The sequence below is a fragment of the Peromyscus maniculatus genome, chromosome 3 (assembly GCF_049852395.1).
Source record: "Peromyscus maniculatus bairdii isolate BWxNUB_F1_BW_parent chromosome 3, HU_Pman_BW_mat_3.1, whole genome shotgun sequence".
Taxonomy (NCBI): domain Eukaryota; kingdom Metazoa; phylum Chordata; class Mammalia; order Rodentia; family Cricetidae; genus Peromyscus; species Peromyscus maniculatus.
Genome location: NC_134854.1, coordinates 61,795,880 through 61,816,803, shown reverse-complemented (window position 1 = coordinate 61,816,803; position 20,924 = coordinate 61,795,880). Strand labels below are relative to the sequence as shown.

The 20,924-nt window shown below is 54.5% G+C and overlaps 1 protein-coding gene across 2 annotated transcripts in view; it reads right to left on the bottom strand.

Annotated features, from left to right (window-relative positions):
- Nucleotides 1–20,924, bottom strand: part of Kcp (kielin cysteine rich BMP regulator) — a 28,603-nt gene that overhangs the window by 529 nt on the left and 7,150 nt on the right. Inside the window, exons 5-37 of one of the 2 annotated variants that reach the window (XM_006979394.4) lie at nucleotides 20,513–20,609; nucleotides 20,298–20,380; nucleotides 20,008–20,101; nucleotides 18,938–19,026; nucleotides 16,798–16,891; nucleotides 16,584–16,663; nucleotides 16,418–16,511; nucleotides 16,053–16,138; nucleotides 15,893–15,974; nucleotides 15,563–15,715; nucleotides 15,383–15,489; nucleotides 15,216–15,309; nucleotides 14,477–14,650; nucleotides 14,294–14,376; nucleotides 14,107–14,200; nucleotides 13,830–14,018; nucleotides 13,423–13,593; nucleotides 11,961–12,137; nucleotides 10,937–11,022; nucleotides 10,592–10,682; nucleotides 10,378–10,460; nucleotides 10,193–10,286; nucleotides 8,492–8,665; nucleotides 8,172–8,254; nucleotides 7,328–7,448; nucleotides 5,147–5,226; nucleotides 4,844–4,943; nucleotides 3,512–3,654; nucleotides 3,052–3,224; nucleotides 2,861–2,972; nucleotides 2,672–2,773; nucleotides 1,910–2,074; nucleotides 90–396 (exon numbers count right to left, since the gene is read on the bottom strand). In XM_006979394.4, the coding sequence (XP_006979456.1) occupies nucleotides 90–396; nucleotides 1,910–2,074; nucleotides 2,672–2,773; nucleotides 2,861–2,972; nucleotides 3,052–3,224; nucleotides 3,512–3,654; nucleotides 4,844–4,943; nucleotides 5,147–5,226; nucleotides 7,328–7,448; nucleotides 8,172–8,254; nucleotides 8,492–8,665; nucleotides 10,193–10,286; nucleotides 10,378–10,460; nucleotides 10,592–10,682; nucleotides 10,937–11,022; nucleotides 11,961–12,137; nucleotides 13,423–13,593; nucleotides 13,830–14,018; nucleotides 14,107–14,200; nucleotides 14,294–14,376; nucleotides 14,477–14,650; nucleotides 15,216–15,309; nucleotides 15,383–15,489; nucleotides 15,563–15,715; nucleotides 15,893–15,974; nucleotides 16,053–16,138; nucleotides 16,418–16,511; nucleotides 16,584–16,663; nucleotides 16,798–16,891; nucleotides 18,938–19,026; nucleotides 20,008–20,101; nucleotides 20,298–20,380; nucleotides 20,513–20,609 (3,955 nt within the window). Of the gene's footprint in view, nucleotides 1–89; nucleotides 397–1,909; nucleotides 2,075–2,671; nucleotides 2,774–2,860; nucleotides 2,973–3,051; nucleotides 3,225–3,511; nucleotides 3,655–4,843; nucleotides 4,944–5,146; nucleotides 5,227–7,327; nucleotides 7,449–8,171; nucleotides 8,255–8,491; nucleotides 8,666–10,192; nucleotides 10,287–10,377; nucleotides 10,461–10,591; nucleotides 10,683–10,936; nucleotides 11,023–11,960; nucleotides 12,138–13,422; nucleotides 13,594–13,829; nucleotides 14,019–14,106; nucleotides 14,201–14,293; nucleotides 14,377–14,476; nucleotides 14,651–15,215; nucleotides 15,310–15,382; nucleotides 15,490–15,562; nucleotides 15,716–15,892; nucleotides 15,975–16,052; nucleotides 16,139–16,417; nucleotides 16,512–16,583; nucleotides 16,664–16,797; nucleotides 16,892–18,937; nucleotides 19,027–20,007; nucleotides 20,102–20,297; nucleotides 20,381–20,512; nucleotides 20,610–20,924 lie in introns of those variants that run through there. The other variant, XR_013049789.1, reaches the window with a different exon arrangement.

Genomic DNA, 20,924 nt, shown 5'->3' with positions numbered 1-20,924 from the left:
ACCCTCCCTGCCCAGACTTGAGTCTGTCAGGCCCCCCCTCCTTTCTGTACGGGGCCCTCATTCAACGCAAACGTGTATCACCCCCTTACCACAGAGTGTAGGGCCTCTCCACACGGGAGTCACCCCAGCCTGGCGACAGTGGCTAGCGTAGGCTTCCAGGGCATCACAGAGACAGGCGTCAGCTGAGGAGCCTGGTCCACAAGCACATAGGTCATAGACACAGGCAGCAAAGAAGGGTTCTGGGGGCACCACAGCATGGCACTGACTGAACGTCGAGGTCTTCAGGAGCCCACACCGGGCATTGGCCTCACGCCTGGTACGGTAGCCTGCTGCCCGACATGGGTCCACCTCTCGGCCTGCAGAACAGGGCCGGCCAGGACCCAGCCCCTCGGGGACCTACATGGAGAGAGCAGCCATGCTATGAAAGCATCACTGGCCAAAATCTCCCTTCGAGCAGGACATGCCATGCTCCTGTAAACCAATTCTTACCCACAACCTTAAACGGAACTCACTGGACAGAGAAAAATAATCAAAAAGACAAGAAAGTGGAAGTGGGGGGGCCAGCTGGGAAGAGGAGGGGATTAGTCAAAACAGGGGAGACCAACAGAGGGTGATAGGGAGGTCATCAAGATACAGTATATGCATGTATGAAAATGTCTAAACGAAACACATTACTATGTATAATTAATATGTGCTAATAAAAACGTTTTGTTTTTTTGAGACAGGGTTTCTCTATGTAGCTTTGGAGCCTGTCCTGGATCTCACTCTGTAGACCAGGCTGGCCTCAAACTCAGAGATCCACCTGCTTCTGCCTCCCGAGTGCTGGGATCAGAGGTGTGCGCCACCACTGCCCGGCTGGAAACTGTTTTTTAAAGAGCAATGCATAGTGGCCCACACCTATGATCCCGGCACTAGAAGGCTGGGGAAGAAGAATCCTGGGCCAGACAGAAAGGCCCAGGCCAACCTGGACAACATAGTGAGACTCTATCAAAAAAGAAAGAGGGGGCTGGAGAGATGGCTCAGCCGTTAAAGGCCAGGCTCACAACTAAAAATGTAAGAGTTCGGTTCCCAGCACCCATGGCTGTCTCTCCAGCCAAATAAGAAGGAAGGAATGAAGGAAGGAAGGAAGGAAGGAAGGAAGGAAGGAAGGAAGGAAGGAAGGAAGGAAGGAAGGAAGGAAGGAAGGAAGGAAGGAGAAAGAAAAAAGAAAGAAAGAAAGAAAGAAAGAAAGAAAGAAAGAAAGAAAGAAAGAAAGAAAGAAAGAAAGAAAGAAAGAAAGAGAGAGCGAGCAAATACGTCAAAGCTCTTCCTTCAAGAGTGCTTGTCTAGCCCACACAAAGCCCTGAGTCTGATACTCTGCACCCCACCAAAAACCCGTAATGGTGGTGCACGTCTGTAATCTCAGCACTCAGGAGACAGAGGCAGGAGGATTAGTTACACGGAGAGTTGAGTTCAAGGACAGTCTGGGTCACCTGAGACCCTTTCTCAAAACAAAACAGAAAGTCAAAAGTGTCCATCGCTCAGGTCTGTAATCCCGTACAATGGAGGCTGGATAAGAGAGTCATAGGCTGGAGCCCAGTGTGGGCTCCCTAGCAAGACCCCGAATCAAAAGCAAACGTACAACCAAAAGACAAAGAAGAGTGTTTGCCGCCTCTTTTTTGAGATGAGCTAAGACTAGAGTAGGTAGATGACTTGCTCAAGGTCACACAGCCAGTGAATGAGAGTGGGCTTTGGGATTCAGGTGACGAGGCTTCCAACAGACCATCCTACCTCCGCTATTAATCAAGACAGGCTTTAAGCCTCCAACTGCCATGAAAACCCCAAAAATCTACCTTGGGTCCCTTTTCACAGCAAGGCCTGTGCCCAGTTCCTCTAGCCTGCCCCAGCTCCTCACTCCCAAGTCACGTACCTTCCAGCTGTTCCCAAATGCAGCCTCTGTGGGCAGGAGCCTCCCATCTGGACCCTGCAGATCATCCTGAACAAAGCCATTGAAGTTCCCACAGAGACCACAAGTCCGGCCCCGGTAGGAGCTGGGAACTCTCACCTCCACCTGGGACTGCCCGTCCCACAGCACCTGTGCGAGAGGCCTGGGGCTAGGAGAGGGGAAGGAGAGAGACCCCAAGGAGCTCATGTGCTAATTTGGTAGTCCCCCTGCTGCGGGATGGACAGGTGCACAGTGCACACTGGCGGACCACTTCCCTAGCCCATGCACATCGCTGTGCAGCCTGGCCAAATGCTGATGGTGGGGAGACCTGCCCACTACCCCCAGGCATCTTTCCATGGGTTTCAGGTAGAACAAAACCCACTTCCTGAGAATCACCATCTTGTGGCCCAGAGTCTGGATCGCGTGCACACAAGCATGGGTTTGTAAGTTATGACTCTGGCTGGAAGCAGAGAACAAGTCACCTTTCCAGAGACCACCTAGACCTCACTTGACAGCCTCCCCATTCCTACCAACTCCCCACTTTACAGACAAGCAAACTGAGGCCCAGAGTCTCAGTATATGGATGGCTGAGTGAAAACAGGCTAGCGACAGAGCTTTTTGAGGATGTAGCTTCGTTCTCTCACTTCTGCTTCCTCCTTCCACCAGGCGGGAGGGAGCGGGCACCTGTCTTTGTAGTTACAGAAGCATAGGCTCCCAGGCCTACCCAGCTTTGCCCTCTGGCCACACCTGAAGCCCAGGCTGGGCATGCAGGATCACAGTGTGCCCACGAAGCTCAATGTACAGCAGAGGCTCCTGAAGGAAGGGCAAGGTCACCGTGTGCTGGTCCACCTGGAAAGGAGAGGGAGGAGGGAGGGGCCATGTTGGGGCAGACAGGTGAACTGTGCAGGACTGACCTTCCCTGGGCCCTTGGCTCACCATGACTGTCCTGCCCTGCAGCAGCCTCACAGCCACGGTTCCCAACAGCACCGCTACCTCTTGGGTCCAGGCCACACCCCTCCGGCCCCGGTCATCATTAGTCACGTGCACACTATGGGGAGGAAGGGCCCGGGTGCCGGAGGTCAGAGGCGTCAGGTTTAGGTGTCGGGGGAAGGGAGAAGGGTGCATACCTGAAGTCCTCGCCTTGGCAGTCCTTGGCCAGCACGTAACTGCAGCTGCCCTGGAAGTGCAGCAGGCGGCCATCGAAGGTGCGGTAATGGGGGTCTCCGAAGGCCATGCAGGAAGCCGGCCGGGGCAAACAGCGGGGACAGCAGCTGCCGGGACTCAGGGCAGGAGCCTCATCCTGGTCTCAGACCCAAACACGGTCACTCACAGGACACACTCCCTAGTCAAGTCTCAGCTGGCTCTCATAGAAGTCTGAGCATCCGCCCATCTTCTCTCTGACCCCTTGAACCCAGGTTCACTGAGAGAGGGTCAGGGCACCCTCTGGTGGTCACTCCCGGAACAGCACCATCTCTGTCTCCACTAACCGCTCATGAACGGCAACAGAAGCCCAAGCCCCCTCTCGTGGCTCTGGGATAGCAGGGCCCTGAGCACCCGGCTCTTACCACCTTGGATCAAGACACTCACCGGGCCACACGCGAGCTTACTGCAGCGCTGGCTCTGGCAGCGCACAGTGCCAGCCAAGCAGGAGCAGCTGGTGCAGGCGTCCACGGCCCAGTGTTCCCCAGAGGCTACCTGGCGGCCCTGATGCATGCATGACTGGGTAGGAGCTGAGAGGAAATGAGATGGACAGCGTCAGGGCCCTACTCAAACTCTTCAGTACTGATGGAAAGACAGCCATTTCTCCTTCTCAGACTGGGTGGTGGAGGAGCTCCACAGGGGACTGGTAGATGGAGAGTTGGCAAGACCCCTGCAACATTTGCATTACCTGCCCCTGTCAGGTAACCTGGAGACAAGTGGGTGTGTAAAAGGAGGAGGGTCCAGCATCCACCAGCAAATAGGGGCCATGAGAGTGGTAGACGCATTGCTGTGCTGGACAAGGAGCAAGGCCTTCATTCCCATCTGCGCTGTTGGGATGTTGGGTGTTCTTGTGGGGCAGACAGAAGGGATCAGCTGGCCGGGGTGCCTAAAGTTGGCACCTGCTGTGATGAGGACGGGTGACAGCTGATCCCTTCTGTCTGCTCTTGGCACTCCTTGAGGTGATTCTCCAAATGGCCCCGCTGAAGACAGATACTATCGTTTAGGGATTTCCTGCAGGAACCAAGGTTGCAATTTCCGTGGGCCTTCTGGGAGGGTCTTAGGCGGTGTCTCTTCCATCTGTCCCTTCTGTCTGCCCCCAACAGTGCAGGAGGGAATGAAGCCCAGGCCTCAGGCCTCGTCCAGAACACTGCAGCTGCCACTCACGGCCCAGGTTTGCTGGTGGGTGTTGGGCCCTCCTCCTCCCTTTACCTATCTATGTCCTTGTCCCCAGGTCACATGACGGGTGCAGGTAATGCAAGTGTTGCCGGGGGTCCTGCCAGCTCTCCATCTGCCATGCTCCTGCCGGAAGCTTCCATCGCTCAGGCTAAGGAGGAAAAGTGGATGCCCTCCCCGGGCACTCTCCCTTCTCAGAACTCATCGTCCCATTCCACAAGCACCCTGAAGATGTTAACTTGCTCAGCAAGCCTGGCAAGTCAGCTGGGTAGTAGGCCTTGCCCTCAGGCTGGTTGGTTATGGAGTCCTGGAGACCCAAAATGCCAGTCCCTGGAACCCTCTACTGGGCCAGCTCCCAACTGCATAGTGCAATGCACTTGAGAATGTAGGCGTCATGGGTCTCCCCCAGTGGATAGTGCCTCCATTTCTACAAAAGGATGAAAGCTGCATTCTGCCTTCAGCCCCCAGGGCACGCACACATGCCAAGCCTTCCCTCCTCCATCCCCAGGCTCCTCTCTGATGGGGAGACCAAGCCTGGCCACTTACCCTTACACACGGGGCAGCAGCTGCCAGGGGGGGTGTGGTGCTCCGACGGAGAACAGCTGAGCTCAGGACAAGCCCGGCGAGTACAGAGCCACGTCAGCTCCTATTGTGGTTATGTAAACACGATATGGAGAAGACAGCAGATCTCATGGAGGTGTGGGGGCAGAGTCGGGAGTAGGGTGTGGGCGGGAGAAGGCATTCAGGACAAACGGGCAAATGTCAGAGTGAGCAAGAGCTCAGGAGTAGCCGTGGGGGAGAGGCCAGGAGGAAGGGGGCTCTGAGAGTCCCCCCAGCAGGAGGACTCACCTGACAGCGGCAGGTGTAGCAGGGGTCTGGTGGCATCAGTTCAGTCCCCAGTAGGTCCTCTGTGCAGTTACTCAGCGCCTCTGCGAAGGCAAGAAGCCAGCGTGGGGTGAAGGGGTCGGGGACAGAAACCGCAGTCCTAGCTCTCTCCACACAAAGAAGTTTGGACCTCCTGTTTTTGTGTGGTGGTTTTTGTAGGTTAGCTCAATGAGACAGAAAAAGCAGAATTATTCACGAATTTGCACATCATCCTTGCAACAGGGGCCATGACAATCCCCACAGCAATGTATTTGTCATTCACCAAGCCAAATTTAGTACATGTGCTGCTGAAGCAAGCGACGGTTAGCCCCTTGGGAGAACTTCGATACTAAGGGGGGTAGGGCTCAGCGTGGCTCCTCAACCTGGGGTCACCAAGCATGGATCATGACCAAGCTGCCTGGCCTATTCTTCTTGTTACTTCCCTTCATATGAACTGGCCAAAGGGGGAGGTAGTGAGGCATCCCAGGTTCCAGTCCTGGCTCCACACTAGATGGACAAATGCTTCTACCTCTCCGAGACTCAGTTTTTTCAAGTGTAAAAAGGAAATAATACCACTTTACTTGACTGGGTCACTGTGAAAATTAAATGAGATGCAGCTTATTAGAAGCAGCAAGTAGTGTGTGGTATACATTAGGTGCTTAATAAAGGAGTCTTCCTCTTACCCCTTGCAATTCATCCTAGCAAGTGCTATGTTGGGGAAGATTATTTTAAAGTGTGTTATTTTTGTTTATGTTGTATTTGTTTAACTCTGTGAAGCTGTGTTACTGTGCCTGTCTAAAACACCTGATGGTCTAAATAAAGATCTGAACAGCCAATAGCAAGGCAGGAGAAAGAATAGACAGGGCTGGCAGGCAGAGAGAATAAATAGAAGGAGAAATCTGGGAGGAAAAGGAGATCTAGGAACGAGAGAGGAGGAGGAGGACTCCAGGGTCCAGCCACCCAGCTACACTGCAAGCCATGGAGTAAGAGTAAGATTTACAGAAGTAAGAGAATGGGAAAAGCCCAGGGGCAAAAGGTAGATGGGTTAACTTAAAGTTAAGAAAAGCTGGGTGGAAACTAAGCCAAGCTAAGGCCGGGCATTAATAATTAAGAATAAGCCTCCATGGGGCTGGAGAGATGGCTCAGTGGTTAAGAGCACTGACTGCTCTTCCAGAGGACCCGGGTTCAATTCCCACCACCCACATGACAGCTCACAATCGTCTGAAACTCCAGTTCCTGGAGATCTGACACTGTTATACCAATGCACATAAAATAAAAGTTAATAAATTATTTAAAAAAGAAAAGAAAATATTAAAAAAAAGAATAAGCCTCCGTGTGTGATTTGTTTGGGAGCTGAGTAGCAGGCCCCCCCAAAAAGAGCCCCCCTCAAAAAAAACCCAACAACAGTGCCATAAGAATCTATCACCCCGATGGAAGGCCATGATGGTTTCACAATACTATGAATGTACTGAACACCCCTGAGCTGTAACTTAAACACAGCCAAGTGGTAAACTGTATGTTACCCAAGAGCTGTTCGTCTTTACAATAAGAACTTGAAAAGAGGACAGAGGGGCAAGCAGTCCCCACCGGAGACTCCTGTCTGTATGTAGGAAGATGTGAGTGTGCGTAGCAAAGCCGAGCCATCGAGTCTATGGCGCTGGACTTCCACGGACGACACAGGCAAAGAGGAGATGGCTGGGTAAGCATCAAGTCTTAAATCGAGGAGACTAGTGCGCTGTTTTCCAATATTTATAATAAAAATACAACTCTCTTTGCTCCCACATATCTTTATCGATTCTTATTTGAAGAAAAGAAACAGAATGGCTCTCCCTGTCCCTGCTGCTGAACCATTCAATTCCCGGTATGGTCTTTGCCTTGCAGCTCCCAAAGAGCAGGCAGACAACTGCTACCCTGCAGCGCCACCTGCTGGGCAGGATGTTCCACACCCCGCACCTGGCCGCGGAGGCCCGCAGTCCCCGCCAGCTTCCCGTGCAGCTCACTTAGGAGCAGAACAGGCTTCACCACTTAGGCAAGAGCTTCCAAAACAGTACACTTGAGTCAGGAGAGGGCTGAGGTGAGCGGGGAGAGCTAGCTGGCTCTTTCAGCATGTCTCTAAGGGTGCAGCCCGGCCCTTCTGGCTTATCTACCCCACACTGTAGGACTCACGGGCACAGGTCGGGCAGCAGCGCTGAGGTCCAGGGGGCAGAAGCTGGCCCGGTGGGCAGCCCACCAGATTGGGGCACTGCCGCCGGCGACAGTGAAGGCTGGGAGGCCTCTCGGGCTGCAGCTACAGCAAGAGTGAATGAGCAGAGGTGAGTCCAAGGCCATGAACTGCTTGCTGCTCCTGGACGCCAGGATCCCCGTCTTCGGGCACTGTGGGCATGTCACCTTGCTCTTAATCTGGAGATGATGCCCCTTACTTTTTCAATTGACTGGGGCCTCAACCATCATGTGACCTTTAACCCTTTGGCGCTCTTCATACCCCCCCCCCCACACACACACACACTGCCTGTCTCCTAACCCATGACACCATTCATCATCTCTTTTTTGATGATAGGGTCTCATGTGGCCCAGGGTGGCCTCAAACTTGACATGTAGCCAACGCTGGCTTTGAATTCCTGGTCCTCCTGCCTCTACCTCCCCAGTGCTAGGATTACTGACATATGCCACACTACCCTGTTTATGTGGTGCTTAGGACTGAACCCAGGGCTTTGGGCATACCAGACAAGCACTCTACCAACTGAACTACAGCCCCAGCCCTCACCATTACTTTTAAAGTAGAATGTAAACACTTTGTATGTGGGTCGCTCACTACCCCTGAGCACCGCCCCCAAAGACCAGCCAGGGGGTCCATTGACAGCCTCCCCATCCTGACCTTGTGCTCTGTCTAAATCCAGACCCGGTCCCACTGGCCAAGCTCAGCCTTAGTCCTGAGACTAAGACACACTTTGTCTGATCCCCATGGTCATGCTCCATGAAGTGGCCAGCCCCAAACTCTGCCCTCTCCTACCTCACAGATGCACACTTCGCAGGGGTCTGCTCCAGGCTGGAAGCTCTCCCCAGGCTCATACTTCCGGCCCTCATGCTCACAGCCTTGAGGTGAGATGAGAACACAGGAGGAGGAGGAACCTTCGGGCCGGCACCCATGCCAGGTGGGGGCCCCCCCACCCTCCAGCTCCCATCCCCCACCCGGGGGCTGAGGAGTGTACAAGAATGAAGGCTACTTCTCCTGGAGCCCCCCCTCACCCACCCCTGCCACCGAGCCCAGCGCAAAAGCAGGAAGGTGCTCGCTCCTGCCCAGGGCTCTCTCCCACGCCAGGTTCCAAGTACCAGAACAGCGAGGACAGCAGTCACTGGGCCCCTGCTGGGGCCGGATGCAGGCGCTGACACACTGGACTTGGGCACAGGTGATGACGCCCTTGTGGCACACGCAGGTGGAGCAGGGGCTGTTGGCAGGCACCCAGCTACTACCCTCAGGGTGTTCCTCCCCGTGAGCGAGGCAGCCTGGGTCCCAGGCAGGCAGGCATAAGCTTTGAGTCTGAGATCTGCACATCTGAACCCCCCAATCCCACCTGCGATCAGCAAGATATGGGGGCACCAGGATAGGGGTGTGGCGTGAATATGGCAGGGATGTGGCACGGATTTGGGCTAGGGCAGAACTCATGTCTGTGGGGGTGTAGGGAGCCATTTGCTTGCTTGATCAAGCTGCGAGCAGCAGGCGCTGCTGATGGAAGTCCATCGAGCACTGCTGGTATGCAGCAGGCATTTAATAGCTGCACATGGCATGAACTGCTCTACTACTACCCATGCACCCCAGGTAGCTCTCCAAGCCTCAGTCTTCTCCTGTATCCAGTGGGGACTGTATCTGTCCTGTCTTGTTTACAAGGCAAGGTGGTTTCTGGGCTACACAGGGTGGGGTGAGGGGCAGCAGTCCGGCTGAGAAAGCCTGAGACTCTGGAGCCAGAGGCCAGAGTGTACATCCTGACCTTGCTACCTGCAAGCTCAGCAGCCAGGAAAATTATGTTACCTCCTTGTGTCTCCTTTTCTCATCCTTAAAAAGTGGGAAGAAGAGGACCAGGGAGATGGCTTAGCCAATAAACGCACGTGCCACCAAGCTGGACAACCTGAGTTGGGTCCCTGGGGCCCACATGGTAAAGGGAGAAAAGGATGCCCGTAAAGTGGCCTCTGATCCCCACATGCAGGCTGTGATGTGCTCCCCAACCAAAATCAATGAATAAATGTTATTAAAAAATGAGAGTGAGGACAACATATCCAGCTAAGATTGCTCTGCTCTTTTTTTTTGGGGGGGGGGGGTTTGAGACAGGGTTTCTCTGTGTAGCTTTGCACCTTTCCTGGAACTTGGTAGCCCAGGCTCGCTCTGCTCTTAAAATGAGGTGTGTGGGGGCTGGAGTGATGGCTCAGTGGTTAAGAGCACCAACTGCTCTACCAGAGGACCTGGGTTCAATTCCCAGCACCCACATGGCAGCTAACAACTGTCTGTAACTCTAAGATCTGACACCCTCACACAGACATACATGCATACACCAATGCACATAAAATAAAGATAAATAAATTGTTAAAAAATGAGGTGTGCCGGGTGGCGGCAGCAGTGGTGGCGCACGCCTTTAATCCCAGCACTCGGGAGGCAGAGCCAGGCAGATCTCTGTGAATTCAAAGCCAGCCTGGACTGCCAAGAGAGTTCCAGGAAAAGGTGCAAAGCTACACAGAAAAACCCTGTCTCGAAAAACCAAACCAAAAAAAAAAAAAAAAAAAAAAAATGAGGTGTGGGGGGGGTCTGGTACACTGTATATATACAGTTCCAATAAGCGTTATTAATCATGGTTATTATTACTACTGAAATAGGGAGAGAGACTGCATTGAGAGGAATCTAGCCGGCCTACTAAGGGCGTGTTGATCTGGCAAGAGAAAGGCTGAATGTGGATTAAGGGGACAGCCAAGAACTGAGGCATGGGAGGGGTAAAGGGGAGGTTATAAGGTCAGGGGCTGAAGTGTGGGTACGAGGTTGGGTACCTGTGCATCGAGGACAACAGCTCCCTGGCTCTGTGACCTGAAGCAAGCAGGGCAGGGGCGGGCACTGAAGCCTGGTACAGCTGACCTGGCCAGCCTGCAGACAGGAGATGCAGGTCGGGGGCTTGCCATGGAGGCTTGGACCCAGAAGCACAGGGCCATCCTTGCTCAGCCTTGTTACTACATACCCAACAGCGGCAGCGCTCACAGCTGCCCTCTGGTCCCTCAAACTCCTCCCCATCTTGGTGCTCCCGGCCCTGAGAGACGCAGCCTATGGGAGACACACTTTCTGTGGGGTGGGGGTCTGTGCCACCCTGGCCTACCTCCGACCTGGCAGAGGAGAGGGGAGTTAGAGGGCACAGGTGCCAGGCACACAGAAAGGTGCAGGCTAACTATGCTCACTGCGGCAAACAGGGCAGAAGCAGGGGCCTGGAGAGGGGTGGGTGCAGAGAGCCGGAGGACACGGTTTCTTCTGACAGCGCATAGAACCTTCCTGGGGGAGAGAGCGCACTGTTACTTGGACCTCCCTGTCACCTTGCAATCAGGCTGCACTACCTGGTTGGCAGGTACCCTACCGAGCTTATAAGGCCTTGGGCCCCTCTTCCAGAGAGACCAGACCCCACCCTTGTCTTATCAGATATCACAAGCAAAGTATATTTATTGCAACCTAGGTGTGGACAGCTCCTTCCTGGCCAGAGAGGAAGGTAAGGAATGAAGAGATGCCAAGACCCCAAAGAGTCACCTCACCTGGCAGGTACAGAGGGAGCAGGCGGGGTCAAGAGGATCAGGAAGGGTCTCTCCAAGGGCAGCAGTGATCCCATGGTACAGGCATCCTGGCAGAGTGGGAATGTGATAGGTAGGCCACTGTCAACAGAGCCCTCCCTGTCACATGCATGAACACACACACACACACACACACACACACACACACACACACACAGCTGAGCTAGAGCTAGTGTAGCAGAGAGGGGCAGGGAAGGGGTGTGTGTGAGGAAAGCTATCATCAGGGCTGCAGGATTTTGCACAGAGATTTGCATGCATGAAGAGGCTGGAAGACAGTGGATATGGAACGGAGATGAAAGACCAAGGAGAATGTCCTGCCTGCATGGGAGGGGACAGGGTGGCACAGGCAGCCTGGATATGTGGCCAGGTGGGCTGGGTCAGAGTGGGTGGGCTGAGTCAGAGGGGGTGGGCTGGATCAGAGGGGGTGGGCTGAGTCAGAGGGGGTGGGCTGGGTCAGAGTGGGTGGGCTGAGTCAGAGGGGGTGGGCTGAGTCAGAGGGGGTGGGCTGGATCAGAGGGGGTGGGCTGAGTCAGAGGGGGTGGGCTGGGTCAGAGGGGGTGGGCTGGGTCAGAGGGGGTGGGCTGGGTCAGAGGGGGTGGGCTGGATCAGAGGGGGTGGGCTGGGTCAGAGGGGGTGGGCTGGGTCAGAGGGGGTGGGCTGGGTCAGAGGGGGTGGGCTGGAAAAGCTGCCCATCCTGGTTGGTGACTCAGGAACCACTGTACAGTTTTCAAGAGGGTGACATTTTAGGAAGGCAGCAAGACAATTTGAGAGCAGGAAAGCTTAGAACACAAGGGACCATTTGGTGAGGTGACAGTGGGGACAGGGAAGAGGGCAGATCATGCATATGGGGGTTCTGGGGTAAGAGAATCTGTTTGTGTCCATCTCAGGGCTGAGTTGACAGGATTCAACTGTAGACAAACCTCCTGTCCACTGGTGCCTAGCCCCAGGGAGCCCCAGCAGGAGTAGGGGGGAGGCGGGTGGCTCCTACCCTGGCAGGTTGGACAGCAGTGCTCAGGTCCGATGAGTGGGTGGCTGCAGGCAGGAGGCTCACAGGGCTGGCGGGTGCACGTCACAAAGCCTCCAAGGCAGGTGCACAGGTTGCAGGGTTCCCGGGGATCTGGGAACTCCTGGCTGCTCAGATAGGATACCCCCAGATACTCACAGTCTGCCAGAGAGGGGAACCAAAGAGGAAGGCGGAGAGAGGAAAGCAGTCATTCCCTGAGCTTGACCTGGCCAGTTTAGCTCGGGGTTTCAGTAAGAGATCTTGTCTCAAATAAAAAAGGCAGAGCATGATAGTGCTTGGACTCTACACACCCATGCACATAAAGTAGACTCATACACACAAAATTAAGAGTTTAGAATTGAATGCACATACACACATGTCATATGACATATATATGTCATATGTGTGTATGTATGTATGTATGTATAGATAGATAGATAGATAGATAGATAGATAGATAGATAGATAATTTTTTAAAATAGGATCTCATATTGCTGAGGTTGGCCTTGAACTCCTGATCTTGCAGTCTAAACCACCTCAGTCTTAGGATCACATGCATGAGCCACCACACCCAGGTAGAACTTAACAGCATTGTGCTTTAACTGTATTCATTTTAATGGTAAAATCTCCTATTTGCTACAAGTCTAATTTTTTCATTTAACCCCTCTGGGGGCTGGTGGGATGGCTCCGTAGGTAAGGGCTCCTTACCATGCCTGATAATCTGAGTTCAGTCCCCCGGAACTGGTGGGAAGGGAACTGATTCCTGACAGTTGTCCTCTGACCTCCAGCTACATAACTAGTACGTTCATGTGAAGAAAGGCACTAAATACATAAAATTACATTTGGTAGAAGATGCTAAAATAGATTGGGTTTGCTGGTTACAGCCTGTTCCCAGCATTTGGGAGGAAGGAGAAGCGGGGTCATCCTCCGCTATACAGCAAATTGGAGGTCAACATGGGCGACATGAGACCCTGTTTCAAACATTAAAGATTACTGAGATAATACAAAAGTGACAAAGAGTGAAGAAAAAAAATTTTTTAAGGAGTTAAAAATTAGACTGCATGGGATTTTGTAATTTGCCCAAGTTCACGCTCCTAAATTTTTTCAAGGACAGGAGAAAATGCAGGTGTCGGCACAGGACTTTGTTGTTGTGTTTGTTTGTTTTTCCAGATAAGGTTTCTCTGTGTCGCCCTGGCTGTTGGGAGTCTCTAGGTAGACCAGACTGGCCTCGAACTCTGAGATTTGCCTCTGCCTCCCAGGTGCTGGAACTAAAGGCATGCACCACCACCACCGCCTCCCCTTTTCCTCACAGTAAACACTGTTTTACTATTTTGATCTGCTTTTGAGCAGTAAAGAGCAGGCTGGCTCCCCACCCCCACCCCGCTCTCTCACCAGCACCCCTCCCGCCCCAGCAGTGTGTCCTGTTGTCCCCCAATCCCCAACTCACTGTCACAGGCAGGGCAGCAGTCTTCCCTGGTGGGGAAGGGACATGGTGCAGGGGCACAAGCCCTGGGCTCGCACTTGACGCTGCCTTCCCAGCAGAGGCACACGTGGCACGCGATGCTAGGAGATGGGAAGCGCTCCCCACTGGCAAACTCCTTCCCCTGATACAGGCAGCCTAGGGGGAAGAGTGGGGACCGGGAACCATGGTGGCTGGTGGCCAGACCCTGCTATTGGACCTGTTCCTCACATTCTTATTATAGCCCCCAGGCAGGAGAGACCGTCCGGGGAAGAAGGACCCCTGGGAAGGCACAACTGGGGAGCAGGGACATCGAGGCTGGGAGAGGGGTAGCAGATGGCAAAGCGGGGTAAGGGGTGCCACCCGGATCTCAAAGGGTGCCACAGAGGAGGTACCATCGCAGGAGGGGCAGCAGGGGCCCTGGCGCGGGTGGGCGCAGGGCGCGGGCGGGCAGGGCAGTCGCTGGCAGGACACCGAGCCGTCCAGGCAGAGGCAGCGGCTGCAGGGGTCTCCCGATGGGAAAAAGTGCTCCTGGTGGCGGGCGGGGACCGCATCCCCTGACCGTGGGCAGCCAGCAGGAACATCTGCGAAGAGAGTGCGTCACGGTCACGGGCACGGGCACGAGGGGCAGGAGGAGCCGCGGGGAGGGGCGCCCGAGGGAGCGGTGCCTACCTGGGCACTGCGGGCAGCACTCTCCCGGGGGCAGGACTGGCTCGGGACAGGACAGCGGCGGACAGCGACGTGCCAGGCACTGTACGTTGCCGCTCTGAGGATGGACAGACAGACGGAGCCAAGTCAGGTTAGTGCGAAGTGGTCCCCACCCCTTACACACCCCCTTTCCTCCGGTTCACACACTCACCAGGCAGCGACACAAGCGGCAGGGGTCAGTGGGGTGAGGGAAGTCCGCTCCGTTGGGGTACTCTTTCCCACCAAAGGCACAGCCTGAAGAGGGGGCAGCTATGGGCCGCTGTCCCCAGGGGTAAGGACCTGTCGGGGAGTTCTCCATGCCAGGTGCACCCCTCCCGCAGCTGGGCCACCTCACCTTGGCAGTCTGTCCTGCAGCAGGTGCTGGGCAGAGGGTGACCACAAGGGGCGCTGGGGCAGGCACGGGGCTGGCAGCGAGCCTGGCCTTCCTGACAATGGCACTCCTGGCAGGGGTCTCTTGGGTGAGGGAAGCGCTCTCCATCCACAAACACCTGTGTCTCCAAGACGCAGTCTGGGCAGCAGGCAGTGGAGACAGCAGTTCTGGCAGAGGCTGACGGTGCTAGGTGCCGCCTGCAGCCTCTCCAATGCTCCCAGAATCCAGAGCCACCACAGTAACTGAGAAGAGCCAGTGTGGAGGCTGTCTCCAATCAGGGAGAGGAGGAAGGGGGCTGGGGTAGCAATGCATCTCTCTCTCTCTCACTGGTGTGAAAAATTCTGAGTTCCTTTACTAGCAGATGGAGATGGACGTGTGTCTCTGAGGATGCTAAGGAGAGCTTACACATGTGTGTGCCTAGGACACAGATCCATGCATGCAGGGACCATGCCCCAAGCCCCCGAATTGCAGGAACCTGTGTTATCTGAGAGGAATGTAGGGTCCCAGAGAAAGGTGGTCTGGTAACACAAAAGTCTTCATTTTCCCCCCACCCATGCCCTCTTGAGTTCCGTAGGGTTCTTAGTTGTGTAGGACCAAAAACAGTTCTGAAAGCCACAGCTTTGGAAGACAGCTGTTGGTCCCACCTGGCTGTGTGACAACGGAGTCCTTGTCCTCGGTCCAGTCAGACACAATGCACACATACCTGGGCACTTGGGGCAGCACTGGCCTGGTCCATTCTGGGGCTTGGCGCAGGTTGTGGAAGGACAGTGGACCAAGGAACACCTCACAGTCCCATCCTGGGAGCAGGGGAGGGACAGTGGCAGAGGGCCCAGGAGGGGCTCCGCGGGCAGCTTTCAGCCCGGGACGTACCTCACAGTGGCAGGTATGACAAGGGTCGTCCACATCTGTGAAGTTCTGCCCATTGGCATACACTAGGCCAAGGTAGGTGCAGCTCTCACAGCTAGGGCAGCAGGTACCTAGGTGGGACGGGCTGGTCAAGGTGGGCTGGTCAAAGCCAGCGAAGAAGGGTGAGATCTGGTGGGCACTCACCAGGTGGCTGGGTAGGGTGCTGGCAGGGTACGGGAGAACAAAGCACAGCCCTGCACACAGGCACTCCGTCTTGGCAGGAACAGGTGCTGCAAGGCTGCCCATCCGGCTCCCACTGGATCCCCTCGGCAAACTCCTCACCATGGAGCACGCAGGCTACAGCAAGAGGGTCTGTCACCATGGCAACCTAAATAGCTTCCTCCGTCCTTGTCCTTCCCAGCCCATGGGGGCCCTGGTTTGCACGCCACCATAGCCTCTGAGCAAACCCTGAGATACTTGGTAGGCCCTCGTTATTGGGGTACAGTTCTCCCCTGAACCCCACCCCATACACACCTGAGCAGAGCTGGGGTCCAGAAGCAGACCGTGCACAGGGGGTGACCGGGCAGTCCTGTTCTTCACAGGATACTTCACCGGCCTAGGAAGAGGGCCAAGTGAGAGGCCCTTAAGGGGTGCCACAGACCTGGGCGGAAGGTGGGCCCACTCACTCACTCACCTGGCAGGCACACCGAAGGCAGCGGCCATTCTCTTGGAGGGTGAAGGTTTCCTGGCTCTGATATTCATGTCCCTGGTACTGACAGCCTGGACAGGAGGACAGGGCTCTGGGGGACAGAACTAGTTGCTGAGCAGGAAGCATCATGCCACCCCAAGGCATATTACCCCCACCTTGAGGAAGATCACCTAGGCATGTCCTCTAGGAGGCCCTTGCCTGCACCCACCACACACACCACGGAGACGTGTGCCACGAGAAGTGAGGTGAGGACTCAGCTGTGGGGTAGGGGCGTGGGTGCAGGAAAGCAAAGCTCACCATCATCCAGAGCCTGTCCCTAGGTGGTGAATGGTGACCCTGCCCCCACTCACCGTCACAGACAGGGCAGCATTGCCCGGGAATCCTGCCCGGGTATCTGCAGGGTGCAGGTGGGCAGGGCAGAGGCTCACACTGGACACTCCCATTCTGCCAACAGGGCCCAGTCAGCAGGGAACAGACCCTGAAGCCAGGCCCTCCCTGACAGGCCGCCATACTCACAGCACAGCGGCAGCTGGAACAGCGGTCCTGGGAGTCCACAGGCTCCCCACTGATGTGCTCCCGCCCATTTAGGAAACAGCCTATTGGGAAAACAGGCGCCCTCAGATGTTCTTCAGGGGACACCACCACCCCAGTCCAGATAACTCATGTTGGGCAGCCATCAGCACTCCCGACCTCTCTAGGGTTCCCGTTCCACTCCCGACTCCTGACTCACCATCACACACTGGGCAGCAGGTGCCCGGAAGGGGCCTGGCAGGGTATGGACACAGGCTGGCACATTCCCGCTGGCGGCATTGGATGTGGCCCTCCTAGCAAGGGAAGGCAAAGGAAAGACCCACCCCCAGGGTTCAGCCAAGAAACAGAAATGGCATTAGAATCCCAGCCATCCACTCATTGGATGTTCCTATGGGATGAAATGCACCCCCACCCCCAAGGTTCATACGTTGAAGTGGTTGCCCCTGGAGCCTCAGATTATTTTCTCTTTTGGAAACAGAGTTGGTGAAGATGTAGTTAGTTAATGAGGTATTACTGGAGTAGGTCGTTCCCCTAACCCACTATGACTTAGCATCCCTATATAAAGGGGAACTCAGATTCACATAGGGAGATAAAGAGCCACAAGATAAAACCAGATTTGGATGTTGCGGCTGGCTGAGGGACGGCTCAGCAGTTAAGAGTGTTTCCTGCTATCGTAGGGGAAGTGGTGGCCCCAGCCACCTGGGACTCCAGCGCCAAAGGACCTGTTGTCAATGGTCATCATGGGGACTGCACTCACATGCACAAACCCACACTCAGACACACATGTATCCACATCATTAAAAAGAAAAATGAGGCCAGCTGTGGTGGTGCACGCCTTTAATGCCAGTTCTTGAGAGGCAGAAGCAGGCAGATCTCTGAGTTCAAGGCCAGTCTGGTCTATATAGTGAGACTGTCTCAAAAAAAATTTTTTTAATAAATGAAAAATAAAATCTTTAAAAAAATACTTGGATGCTATAGAAGCCAAAGAATGGCAGCAATGATGAGAAGCCAGGAAAGGCACAAAAATTCTCCTTCACAGCTGTCTATGCAAACCAAATCTGCCACACCTTGGTCTTTGATCTCTGGCCTCCAGAAACATGGAGTATATTTGTGCATAATATTTGTGTTTTAAGTCACTTAGTATGTAATCCTCAATTACAGAAGCCTTAGGAAGCTGGCACAGACGGACAACCTAGCATGTTACTTAACTATCTGTGACTCAGTCTACCTATCTGGAAAAAAAACCAAAACAGACAATAGTAGTCCGCTGCTCATGGGCTTGTGGGTTGAAATGAAAAGTGTAGGTGGGCATCTACCTCAGGAAGCTGGTACTTAAAACCTGTTGCAACTTTGCCCTCTGCCTATTCCTAGGACATCTTTCCCCACTTCCCCTTCAAGGCCTAGTTGGACAGCACCCCCACCCATGAAATTCTAGATCCAAGCTTCGGAAGAACAAGATAACACAAGCCACATTAAGCTGTGTAAATTATTTTTCCAAGGCCAACTTTTAAAATGTAAATGGAAACGAAGAAATTAAAATTTTATATTATAATCCATTTATCTATCACATGTAAAATACTATTTCAACATGTAATCAACACAGAGTACCAATGAGATATTCTGCATTCCTTTTTCATCCTACTGTGCCTCTCTTCGGTTTTTTTGTTTTTGGTTTTTTTTTTTTTTTTTTTTTTTTTTTTTTTTTTTTTGCGTGTGTGTGTGTGTGTGTGTGTGTGTGTGTGTGTGTGTGTGTGTGTGTGTGTTGGTTGGTTTTGGTTTTGAGGGAGGACAGCTGTAACAAGATCTCACTGCATAATCTACGCTGTTCACATAGTCATGATCTTCCTGCTTCGGCCTCCTAAGAACGGGGATCACAGGCAGATGTAACTACTTCCAGACAGGGTCTTACTATGTAGCCCAGGCTAGCCTCAGATTCACGAATTTCCTGTCTCTGCCTCCTAAATGCTGAGTTTAAAGCCTTTTGCCATCACATCCAGCCCACAGCAGTTCTGGCCAGCCACATCTTAAGGGCTCTGGTGTCACAGGATTGGCCTCTGCAAGTGCGACTGTATTCCTCCCTCTCTGGAGCTCTGACCACCCAGCGTGCCCTGCCCTGCTGGCTCTCCACCCACCCATGAACTTCTTGAGCTAAAATGACCAGCCTGCTGAATAGAGCGGCGAACAGGCAAGCCCACCAGGTCACGTGCTCACGGGGCCCACAATACAACCGTCTCTGTCTCTGTCTCTTCTCGGTGCCCACGGATGTGGCCCACGGAATGAAATCAGCAGGCCCGATGGCAGGCAGGGTGAGGAACAGTCGAGGGCAGCCCCAGGCTCACCAGGCATCGGCAGATGCGGCAGGGGTCTCCAGCAGCGGTCCACTCCTGGCCATGGTCCCTGTGAGAGCTACCCTCTGTGCAGCCCGGGGCTGGGGACAGAGAACAGGGAATGGGAATCATCCGGGGCCCCATCTTGCCTTGCTCTCCACTCTCCTCTCATGTGCTCACCTCTGTTTAGACCGGCGGTTCTCAACCTTCCTAACGCTGCGGGCCCTTTAATACAGTCCTCGTGTTGTGGTGACCCCCAACTACAAAATTATTTTCATTTCTACTCCATAACTGTAACTTTGCTACTGTTATGAATCACAACGTAAATATTTTTGGAGATAGAGGACCACCAATTGGGTCGCGACCCACATGTTGAGAACCACTGGTCTAGACTCTCAGAGACTCTCAATACCCCAGGTGGGGTGGGGGCTGGGGGTAGGGTCCCCCCATTGCTTCTCAGCCTGCTCTTCCATGCCTTTCCTAGACAGCACAGCACACCCTCCAGCAAGGATCCCCCAGGAATGCCTTCCCTTCTGGGCCCAGATGGACTTGGTCTCCTTAAGTGTACCTGGTCCCTAGGGGCTTCTGCTCCTGCCTCTGTCACACTAGTTTATCCTGTGGCTGTGACTCAGGGTCCCCTCTAGTGGTAATCCCCGAGGGAGGATTCTGCGTCTGGGTGCCCAAAGCAGGTAGCTAATAGTCATTTATTAGACAATACTAGAAGGTACATCACGTGCACCTTACAAATGGGAAACACACAGAGAAACAATGACTAAGAGACAACGGAAACATCTGGACTCGGGTACTGTAGCTCCAGAGTGTTTGGCCTGGCATTGCCTGCCCACTGATCAAACATCGGTCTAGAAGGGAGGGCTCTGGAGAAACAGTGTGACCGTCTGCTGGGGACTCTACAAAGAGAGAGTCACGGGGACTGGAAAGACAGTCCAGTGTTTGGGAGGACCTGAGTTCGATCCCCAGCACCCCCCACGGGCACTGCAGACACACGGTGCACAGATGGCCGTGCAGACGAAACACCCATACACAGCAAACAAATCAACGAATAAAGTGTCGCGGGTTCTCACCTCGGCAGGCTGGGCAGCAGTGTCCAGGCCTCAGGACTGGCTCAGGGCAGGGGCTTGGCAGGCACTTCACCGGTACGCATCGAACCAGGCTCCTCTACAATGGACAGTGTGACAGCCCGGGGTGTGACTTCCAGCAGGCTCAGGGTGGGCAGGTGTCCAGCGGGGACGGAGGAGAGTGTCAGTGGCACCAGGCTCAGAAGGCATGTACAGGGCTAACAGTGACGGACGTGGCGGGGTGGGGCAGAGATGGCCCAAGGAAGCGGGCCTGGGCAGAGGCTGCAGCGACTCACCAGGCAAGAGCACTGGAGGCATGGATTGGAGCTGGACAGGAAGCTGGCCCCTTCCTCATGAAGCTGTCCTTCATACTCACAGCCTGGAAGGTTGCCAGGATGGCAAGGGTCACCAGAGAGCAGGGTGGGGGACAATACCCAAGGGAAGGCATGGCCCCAAGTAGGTGTGGACCCACTGAGGCTGAGGGGATCCATGGGTAAGATCAGGCTGTCACCTGGCCGGCAGACAGGGCAGCATTCCCCAGGTGGGGTGAGGGTCTCCAGGCAGTTGAGCTCAGAGCATGAGGGCCCGTGGCACTGCACAGTTCCTGCCTGCAGAGCAGACACCAAGTCCTCCCCTGAGCCCTCTCCACTGTCCAAGCTGGGGTACTCTGCAGACCTCAAAGGCCTAGCAGGCTCCAGACCAGGATGCCCAGAGGCACGGCCAGGCCTCGGGTAATGCAGAGCAGTGGGGGTTTGAACAGTGATGGGGGGCTATACCTTAGTCCTCTTACCTGGCAAGTGAAGATGACACAGGTCTCTGGATACCACATTTCAACAGCCCTGTGGCCCCCAGAGCAGCCTTCAAAACCAGGCCTGGATCCCCAAGTAAGAGACCCAGATGCCTGGGACTACATCAAACAGCTG